Genomic DNA, 10,488 nt, shown 5'->3' on the forward strand with positions numbered 1-10,488 from the left:
AGCGGGGGGGGGGGGGGGGGGGAGGAACAGGCCGAACACAGCCACTGCTTCTCCTCTGCCTATCCCGGACTCCCAAACTGGCTGGTCCTGACAGCAGCCAAATTGCCTCCCCCAAATGCTGCAAAGGGTGGGGGGGAGCAATATGGATAATGGCCGTGGCCCTGGGGGAAAGGGGCCAACTGGTCGCTCTTACTGATGACCTCTGGAGGCATCTGGATCGGGGCGGTTCGGTGGCACTGTTGTTGCTGGACCTGTCGGCTGCGTTCGACCTTCAGTTGCTGACCCACTGCCTCACTGACATGGGGATCCAGGGGCTTGCCCTGCAATGGCTCTCTTCCTGCCTCCAAGGTCGGGGACAAAGGGTGGCACTTGGGGAACAGCAGTCCAGGAGGCCCCTGCTGGAATGTGGAGTGCCCCAAGGGGCAGTGCTTTCCCCGATGCTATTTAACATCTATAAGCACTCCCTTGCCCAGACTGCCCGGAGGTATGGGCTGGGATGTTACCAGTACACTGATGACACCCAGCTCTATCTGATGTTGGGCGGCTGTTCCGACTCCAGGCCGGAAGACCTGGACCAGGCACTTCTAGATGTGGCTGGTTGGCTTAGACTGAGCCGGCTGAAGCTGAATCCGGCAAAGACGGAGGTCCTGTGCTTGAGTCGGGGCGGTTCGGGGGTAGGGTTCCCACTCCCAACCTTCGATGGGGCACTATTGGTGCCAGCGCAGGAGGTCAGGAGTTTGGGAGTGCTCTTGGATGCCTCCTTAACAATGGAGGCCCAGGTGGCAGCCACTGCTAAGTTGGCCTTTTACCATCTTCGGCTGACTAGGCAGTTGGTTCCCTTCCTCGACCACAATGACCTGGCTACGGTGATCCATGCGATGGTCACCTTGAGACTAGACTACTGTAATGCTCTCTAAATGGGGCTGCCCTTGTCACAAATTCGGAAGCTGCAGCTAGTGCAGAATGCCACAGCCAGGCTCCTGATGGGCCTTCCCAGATGGGAGCACATCCGGCCTGTGCTGAAGACATTGCACTGGCTGCCAATAGCATACTGAATTCGCTTCAAGGTGCTAGTACTTACCTTTAAAGCCCTATACAGTTTGGTGTAGTGATTAAGTGCGCAGACTCTAATCTGGGAGAACCAGGTTTGATTCCCCACTCCTCCACTTACACCTGCTGGATGACCTTGGGCAAGCCATAGCTCTGACAAGAGCTGTTCTTGAAAAAGAGCAGTTTCTGTCAAGAGCTCTCTCAGCCCCACCTACCCCACAGGGTGTCTGTTGTGGGGAGGGGAAGGGAAAGGAGTTTGTAAGCTGCTCTGAGACACCTTTGGGTAGTGAAGGGCGGAGTATAAATCCAATCTCCTCCTCCTCCTATATGGCCAGGGTCCAACATACCTGAGGGACCACCTTTCCCCATATATACCCCAGAGGGCACCACGATCGGGGTCTCAAAATCGACTAACCCTCCCAGGCCCCAAGGATGCCAGGCTTGCTACCAGCAGGGCCAGGGCTTTTTCAGTGGCGGCTCCATACTGATGGAATGAGCTCCCAGAGGAGATCAGGGCCCTGCGGGGTCTTTTACAGTTCCGCAGGGCCTGCAAGATGGAGCTCTTCTGCCAGGCTTTCAACTTAGGAGCCGCCTGCACAACTACAACCAACAAGCGTGGCTTTAGATCCTAGCCCTGGTTTTGATGTGGCCTTTGCCACCATGTGATTTAGGGAGAGCACTGAGTGGGGAAACTGTCTATTTGTACACATTCTTTGCACGCCACATCAAATAATGTATGAACTACCGCCAGCACTTTATGATTTTATGATTTTATTGTATCTGTATCGTAATTGTATTTGAACTGTCCAACTGATTTTATGTGAATTTTATTGGTACCTATGTACCAGCTAATGTAAGCCGCCCTGAGCCTGCTCGCGGGGAGGGCGGGGTATAAATCGAATAAATAAATAAATAACTCTCACACCATGGCATTTCCCTGAACAAAAAATCCCCCCCCCGCGCCACCTCATGGCTGTTTTTAGGGCCAAACCAGCCCCATAGCTAACAACTTTTTGCTTGGGGGGGGGGGTGGGGGGGGGGGGCAACATGTGGGGGGGGGGGGCTGCCACTATATGTCTGTGCAGTACTGCCATGCCATGCTCATACTTCTAAATAATAACTAAAGAATAAATACAAGTGGTTTATTGCACATTATAGTCCTCACATATGTATTCTCATAAAAAAGGACTATAAATCCTCTGTATGTTAATGTATTTTAGTGTATTTCTTCTTCAGGATAGTATATTAGAATACTGAATGTATGCAACAGATATTAGGATGTCCCCTGCCTCTTGGCTGGGGGGGGGAGGCCACACGGGGAGGGAAAGGAGATGAAGAAGGGGACAGAGGGCTGGTCCAGGACGCCAGCAAAGCAAGACAAGCGTCCAGGCTGCTGCTGCTGCCGCCGCAGGGGCAAAAGCTCGGAGAGGATTACCCACCGCTGACCCCGCCAGCGCCACCAGCCTCAGAAGGGGGGTGGCAAGAAAAAGGCCAGTGCCAAGCCCGCCCCAGGCGACCTGCCCGAGGTGGCGAGGAGAGGAGCCCCCCGGCTGGTCTCCAGCGGCAGAGGCCAGGCAGGTGAAAAGAGTAGGGTGCCTCCTCCTCCTCGCGGGAGCCCAGCTGACCATGGCAGGGAGGCAGGCAGGCAGGCAGGCGCCGAGGAGGAAGGCACGGCGGGTGGCAGGTGTCCCCGCTCAGCAGCCCTCCACTCTGACCTCCCAGCAGCAGTAGGGACGGCCAGGGCAGCAGCAGGCAGCGCGGAGTCACCGGCTGCTGGGCTGAGGACAGCGCGGGCGCCGGGGGGGGCAGGCCCCACAGACCCCGTGGTGGGACACCCCTAGCATGGCAGCATGGGGCCTCAACATTTTGCAAAGTACCCCAAAGTGTCGCCCGCTTCCAGCCTGAAGTACCTTTTTCTGGACTCAGCAAGTGTACTGCTCATGTCTCTGGGTGGCCAATAAAGCTGCCAACTGAGTACAGCAAGAGAGGGAAATCTGCCTCCTCTCCCACAGATGGAAACCACTTCTAATTGAATGCTTTCCTACACTGACTTTTTCCAGGGGCTGGGAGGTGTTTGACAAGAGAAGAGAGAAGAGATTAGATTTATACCCCAACCTTCCCTAACCGAAAGAGTCTCAGAGCAGCTTTCAATCTCCTTTCCCTTCCCCTCCCCACAACAGACACTCTGTGGGGTAGGTGGGGCTGAAAGAGCTCTCTGGAGAACTGCCCTTGACAGAATATCTCTGAAAAAACTTATGACTGACCCAAGGTCATCCAGCAGCTGCATGCGGAGGAGTGGGGAATCAAACCCGGTTCTCCCAGATTAGAGTCCACGCACTTAACCACTACACCAAACTGGCACCAAAAGCCTTTGCCATACACAAAGTACAGGTAAGAATAAAGCGCCAGCTGCCACATCTGCAGACAGCCTTAACTCTTCAAATGTTCTGGCTGGCAAACACACACATACATACACAGAGGATCTCATGCAACAACCAAAAGACTTGAATTTCCAGCCACCATTCTCTCAAACAGCCCTTCGTTTCCTAGAAACAGGATTTAGGAATTGCATACCAGCTTTCACTTTCCTTTGGATTAAAAAAAAAAAATCAGACAGGAAAATTCATCTGGCAACTAGTCTTGCCAGCCTCCAGGTCTGTGTGGGGGATCTCCTGATTCTGCAGGCCCCACCCAACAGCCATGATGTGCCTTTAAATCTCAGCAGGACAAAAGCTGCATGGGGGGGCGTGAGCAGGCACGAGCCACATGGCTCTTCCCGTTGAGTGTGTGAAGTGTGTGAGAGAGGAAGAGAACACTGTCCCTCTGTTAGTTTTGCATTTGTTTCAGAAGTCGTGTGTATAGTAACATGGATAGCAAAGAGTTAACTAGAACCTGATTATGGGATGGTGGAAAGTTCCACCCCCTAGACTGCCCTTTTACTTACTTTCGTTTTTTCTGTTAGTCTGAAGTCGGTTAAAAAAAGCAGATTGTTACATTCAGCAACTCCCGTGAGTAAAATCACAAAAGTGTGGGCTTGCAAACTGTTTGTGTTTGGGAAAGGATTCATTGTTTATTTTGGCTGCTTTGTGAGTGCGTGTCCCTTAATAATGCCATGCTTGGAAATGCTACCAAAGCCTGACAAGGGACTTGGGGGGGGGGGGAATGACAAATCACACTTCCATTTAGTGTAAGTGCAGCTGCCGGGGAACCCTAACCCTAAGGCAAAAAAAAGACAAGGAAATGAAGACTGTATTCAGGGGAACTGCACTACTGTATTTTTATTTTATTTTAGGGAATGGGAAGGTCTCCAGGTTCCACCCCCAAAGTCCCCAGGTATTTCCTGAGTTGGACCAGGCAACCCTCCTGACAACATATCAAGGGAGCAGCAGTTCCGTGGAAATGCTAGTGGCTCAAGGCTAAGGAATCACACATTACTGAGCACATGGATGGGTCCAGGGACCCCAGACTTCTCGATCCCAGAGTGTGGGATGCCTCATTCAGATCACAACTTTGGCACACATAAAGAAGGGGGTCTCAGCCTCCTGCCCAGCACTCTTTTCCAGACCTGCAACATGGTGTGAGCGGTGGGTGCCAGTGTTCCCTCTAAGATGAGTTAGTGTGAGCTAGCTCACAGTTTTTTAGCCTCTGGCTCACAGATTTTTGTCTTAGCTGAGGAAGGATGGCTCCAGAGCAAACTAATTGATGCAGGAGCCAAATTGCTCGCTCACAACTATAAAGCCAGTAGCTTACAGAGTAGATTTTTTGCTCACAAGACTCCACAGCTTAGAGGGAACATTGGTGGGTGCCCGTGCTGCCTGGCCCTCTGGGCAGGGTCCCCCAAGTGGGTGGGGCCAGGTGGGCTCCTGCCCAGAAGGGCTTTTGATTGGCCACTGGAGATCTGATTGGTTGTACGGCTTCAGCAACAGCAGCCATTACAGTATCGGCTTTATTCTCTCTCATTCCACTTTCCCTGTTTATTTTTAAAAGTTGCTTCTCTTGCCCCCCACACTTGGGCTTCCCCTCTGTGTGTGTGTGTGTGGGGGGCTCTGCCTCCCACGGTGGCCACTTTGTGGCTGTGTCAGAATTCCACAGGTGCCCACAGGCTCAAACAGGTCAGGGATCCCCGCTCGAGGGAAACCCATGTGCATAACTGTGGTCCATCCCCCTCACCTACCTGTGAATCGTTTCAAGTCAGAAGTCTAAGCAGGCAGGTGTTCCCACTGTGATGCAGGGGTTCCAGGGTCGGACTGGGGTACCTGGTCTGAACTCTCACTCTGCCATGGAAGCTCACTGGGTGACTTTGGGCCAGTCACACACGCTCGGCTAACCTACCTCACAGGGTGGTTGTTGTGAGGATAAAACGGAGGAAAGGAGAAGTATGGAAGCCACGTTGGGTCCCCACTGGGGACAGAGATGGGTTAGAAATAAATGAATAAACGAGAGCTCCCTGGCTGCACCATAAGAGCAAATGACAAACCTCTGATGCTGCCTGGTATCAACTACTGGTCGGTCTGAGCCAATGGGGTGGATCCAACAGCACACTTCCCCTGGGAAAGGACTTCTGCCCTTGGAGGGTGGCTTTTGCACATCCCCTTCCTGCAGCATTCCTGCAGTGTCTGTGGTGGGGAGGAGGGGAAGGGAAAAGTCGCTCTGAGACTGCGAGTGAAGGGCCGTGGGGTATAAATCCAATCTCCTCCTCCTCCTCCTCCTCCTCCCCTGAAATCCTGCTCCTGGATGTCCCCTCCTCCCCAGGTACAGAATGTAGGAGGGGGGCCGCTGCAGGACGGGGTAGCCCCACAAGTCAGGCTCTGCAGGCAGAAGTTCTTCCGCCCAAGGAAAGGAGCTCCTGGTTCCACCCTGATGCCGCCTCTTCTGACGTGCAGCAGCATTCCAGGGGCTCACTCGGCAGAGAAAGGCCTTTCTAAAGACTGGCTACTTGAGATCTTTTCACCGGAGATGCCGGGGACTGACCTCCTCGCCCCCGCCTCGGGCTCCTCCCCTCAGCCAGCCGTGGCCCAAGCCCAGGGAGATCCCGCTGCAAACCCTTGCTCGGCCACGAAGCTCCCTGGAGGACCCGGGGCCCGGCCACCTTCTCTAGCCTACCTCACAGGGTTATTGTGGGGACAAAATGGAGGAGGGGTGAACTCTGCGTGCCACCCTCGAGATGAAAAAGGGAGGGAGGGAGGGAGGGAGCCACGGCCCTTGCGGCACAACCAAAAACAGCTGAGGTGTCTCTCTCATGGCCTGTGAGGGCAAAAGGGGTGGTGGCACCCAGGCTAAAAGTCAGGTCTGATCAAGCGGCAGGGCGAACTGGGCAGGACTTCAAGGAAGCTACAGAGTTTGCTTAGCTCCATCATCAGGAGTTCCTGGTCCCGATACCTTCAAGACGGTCCCTTTCTGCACAATATTTGTTATTCATATACCTGCCTTCCTCCTCCAGGGCATCCCAAGACCCACAGCAAGTCACAACAAAGTCACAACAATACAAAACCATTTCATGAAATGTAAAAACCCTCAAACCACCTTTCCCCCTCTGCCCAGGCGCCAGTTGCAGCCCCAGTTGGACCAGACACGGCGGCCCACCACCTGCTCCCTAGAGGGCCAACAAACCGGGCACAGAAGCCCCGGCCTTCCCCGGCGCTGCCTCCGAGCGCTGGCCTGCAGGTCTCTGCTGCCCCTGAGTATGGAGGTCCCCCTTTGCCACCAGGGCTGGCAGCCCCCGAGGGGCCTCTCGTCCATGCATCTAGCTCGGCCCTTTCTCGAGGCACCGGTGTGTTTGTTGTTCGTGGCTGTCACACTCTCTCCTGGCAGGGGATCCCACAGTTGAATTACTCAGTGAACAAAGAAGTCGTTCCTTTCATCCACGCTGAATCTACTGCCAATCAACTCCACTGGGTGACCTCTAGTTCTGGTATTTTGGAAGATGATGATGAACAAGGTCTCTCTACCCACTTTCTCCAGCAAATGCATAAGTTCAGTGATCACTTATCAGAGTCCGCCGCCCCCCCCGCCCCCCCGGCCATGCTCTGTCTTCTAGGCGGGAGGGTCCCAGACTCTTCAGCCTTGCCTCATGGCTTGCTCTCCCCTGCAGTTTCCCCAGCCCCACAAATACACACAAAGCTGCCTTATACTGAACCAGACCACTGACCCATTGTGGTCCGTATCATCTGATCACACTGTCAGTGTGGCTCTCCAGGGTCTCTGGCAGAGGTCTTTGGCATCACCCATTACCTGGTCCTTTTGACTGGAGACACCAGGGATTGAACCTGGGACCTTCTGCATGCCAAGCAGATACTTTACCAATGAGCTATGGCCCATCTTTGCAGGTGTGTATCTCCCCTTGCTCCTCCCACACCCATTCAAACAGACAAACCAGCTAAAAATGGAGGTAAACCCATTAGAAACCTGCCTAGAACCTGCCAGTCTGTGCAGTGAGCAAAGAAAACCCCCGATGCACCCCATTTGCTGGCTATAAGCTAATGACCTGAACAGAGATGAAAGCGAGGAGGGCATCTGAGAGCTGAACTGTCTGCCTACATTCGCCCCTTTTCTTGACCTGTGAAGAGGAAAATAAGAAAGAAAAACTCTCTTGCAGCTTCCCGAGGATTGGGGAGAGGACCTGGAGACACATTCCTTCCGGGTCAAGAACTTGCTTGTGGTTTTTGCCTTCCACTGACCTCAGTCTAATTCCAGTGTTTTAGATCCAGTGACCACCTACCCCGTAACTTGCCTTTTGTTTGGGAACTCCTTCTGCAGGTCTACCCTGCAGGGTTGACTTTCTGGTTAAATCCTAGAAAAGCTGGGAGCTTGCCTTTTTTGCTTCTAAGCTGTTGGGATAGTTTAAAAGGGCTGGTGTGTGGGCAGCCAGACACTAGGATTTTGTCATTTTGTTGTGCTGCAGCCCTTCCACCCAAAGGCCCTTCGCCTGGGCTGCACTGGGGACCTCTGACATCGTGGGATGGTTAAAAGAGAGTCGGTTGAGACGGAATCCAAGACAGACGGAGGTTCTGTGGTGGTGGGGGGGCTCAGGGTTGGGGCACAGACTTCCCACTCTTGACGGGGCACCCCTGACACTGGCGCCATCCGTCGAGAGTCTGGGCGTGATCCTGGATGCCTCCTTAACTGCGGAGGCCCAGGTCACCGATACTGCCTGGCTGGCGTTTTTCCACCCACGCCAAACACGGCAATGAGCCCTTTTCTTGTTGCGCCTGTGCAGTGGTCACCGAGGGCCGTCGGCTGGTGTTCCCTGGCCCCAAAGACATCCGGCTGCCCTCGACCAGAGCCCCAAAGGCTCCGACCTGGTGGGACCCTCTAGGGCCAACTCCCACCAGGGCCCACGGGACCTCGTGCTGCTCCGCGGGGCCTGCCGAGGCAGAGACGTCCCCACCAGGCTTTGGGCTGAGGACAGCGGCGGGTCCCATCGTGGCCCCGGCACCCCCTCCTCCTCTTCTCCTCCACCACCTTTTCGGTTTGGCCTTCTTCTCGCCCTGCCTGCGAGATGGTAACACAGTCCGGGGCGGGTCCAAGACTAAATCACTGACGCCATCTGGAGATTATTTAATAATATAGGAACAACTGAATTACTGAATTTAACAACGTTATGTTGATGTTTTTAAGTTCTGTTGCACATCGCCCAATTGTACTCAGGGATTGGGCAAATTATAAATTTAAAGTATAAATAAATAAAATAAATAAATGTGCAGAGGACCTTCCCCTTACCACTGGATCAGAGGTATCAGCAGGTCAGGACACCATACTTAATAAACACACACCCGGGTGGGGTGGGGTGGGGTGGGGGGACGCACCAGCTGGATTTCCCCTCCGTCCTGGGTTGGGCCTCTGAGGGAATGTTCTGAGGGACTCCCCTAAACTCAGAGTTGTGGTCTCTCTTGACTTTCTGAAAGACTGGTCAGCGGCTCTAGAGGTCTGTGAGGGCCAAAAAAGTGGGCTATAAATACTCTGGAATAAAATTAAAGAGCTCTAAAGCTGCATTATACGAAGTCAAAGCACTGGCCTCTCAAGGTCAGGATTGTCCACTCTGACTGGCAGCAGCTTTCCAGGTTCTCAGGCAGAAGAAGGTCGTATCCCCACATCTGCTACCCATCCTACACGGTTCAGAATTCAGCCCTGGAGACTACCAGTCCAACAGGCACATTACTGTCATATCTACGTGTTCAAGATCTGTTCCTGCGATCTATTCTGGCCCGCTGGAAGACCCAGAAGTCTATGCCCACCCTGCCATTTTTAATCCAAAAAGCCAAAGGTCTGATCCCAGGGCCCCTTCTTTTGGGAAAGCCAAGGTTCTCCCACGGAGGCTCAAGACATAAAAAACCCGAGTGGGGGGTGTCTCACCTGCCATCGACTTGTTGCAGGAGGTCCTGCACTGTCTTGCATATCTCACCCGCCACATCATACGTCTTGCCCACCTTGGTGAAGAGGGCAGCAATCTTGTCCGTTCGCAGAAAGCCAGCCGCCCGCCGTTTGAGCAAGTGCAGAAGGCATGCTTCTACTACTCCTGGAAGCAAAAGGGAGGGGGGAGAATTATTATGCAATTCCACTTCTCTCCAGCTCAGCTTTCCTCACCTCGTGAAACAAACAATATTGTGGAACAAAAACTAGCAAAGCCGAGACCCCAATCCACACACCACCACCAGGGCAGGCTCTGCGGATTGCCAAATTGCCAGAAACCCGCGGGAATCAATGGGGCAGAGAGCCCACAGTGACAGCCCCGAGGAATGGGGCTCACCGTCCATCTAGACCAGCATCCCAACCAGACACCTCCCAGAGGTCCACAAGCAGGGAGGGCACGAAGGGCAGGATCCCCCAATCACTACCCCTCTGATCAGCAAAGCACATCTCAAATCTGAATTTGGTGTCTCTAGGTTCAGCTGTTTGGCCTGGGCATTGATTTTACAGTGACGTAAAAAAAATTAACAGTTACAGAGGAATGCAGAGAGCTAATGACAGTTGAGGAAATCAGGAGTGGCCCAGAACCACCTGTGAGGTGAAGCAAAGCTGCTGGCCCAGCCTCTCTGATGGCTTCCAACACACTCCCCCCACCTCCTACACCTAGCAGGTGGTTGTCTGACAGGTGCAGCAGCGGTTGCAGGGTGCTTAAAGCCACGAGGGAGCCCACCCCAGCAGTAAGGCCTTAGTGATCCTGCCACCCCTGCCTCCACAGTGGCTTCGAAGAAGAAGAAGAAGAGAAGATTGGATTTATACCCCGCCCTTCACTTGGAGTCTCAGAGCGGCTTACAAACTCCTTTCCCTTCCCCTCCCCACAACAGACACCCTGTGAGGTGGGTGGGGCTGAGAGAACTCTGACACAAACTGCTCTTTTTCAAGGACAGCTGTGCCAGAGCTTGTGACTGACCCAAGGTCACATCAGCAGGTGCAAGTGGAGGAGTGGGGAATCAAACCCGGTTCTCCCAGATTAGA

At 53.7% G+C, this 10,488-nt stretch overlaps 1 protein-coding gene across 1 annotated transcript in view; it reads right to left on the reverse strand.

The window, feature by feature from the left end:
* The window catches only part of SGSM2 (small G protein signaling modulator 2), a 131,768-nt gene that overhangs the window by 53,395 nt on the left and 67,885 nt on the right, over positions 1-10,488 (reverse strand). Inside the window, exon 3 of the mRNA XM_015421912.1 lies at positions 9,403-9,565. Within this exon, the coding sequence (XP_015277398.1) occupies positions 9,403-9,565 (163 nt within the window). The remainder of the gene's footprint in view (positions 1-9,402; positions 9,566-10,488) is intronic.

Source organism: Gekko japonicus, unplaced genomic scaffold (assembly GCF_001447785.1).
Source record: "Gekko japonicus isolate JY-2015 unplaced genomic scaffold, Gekko_japonicus_V1.1 scaffold43, whole genome shotgun sequence".
NCBI lineage: Eukaryota > Metazoa > Chordata > Lepidosauria > Squamata > Gekkonidae > Gekko > Gekko japonicus.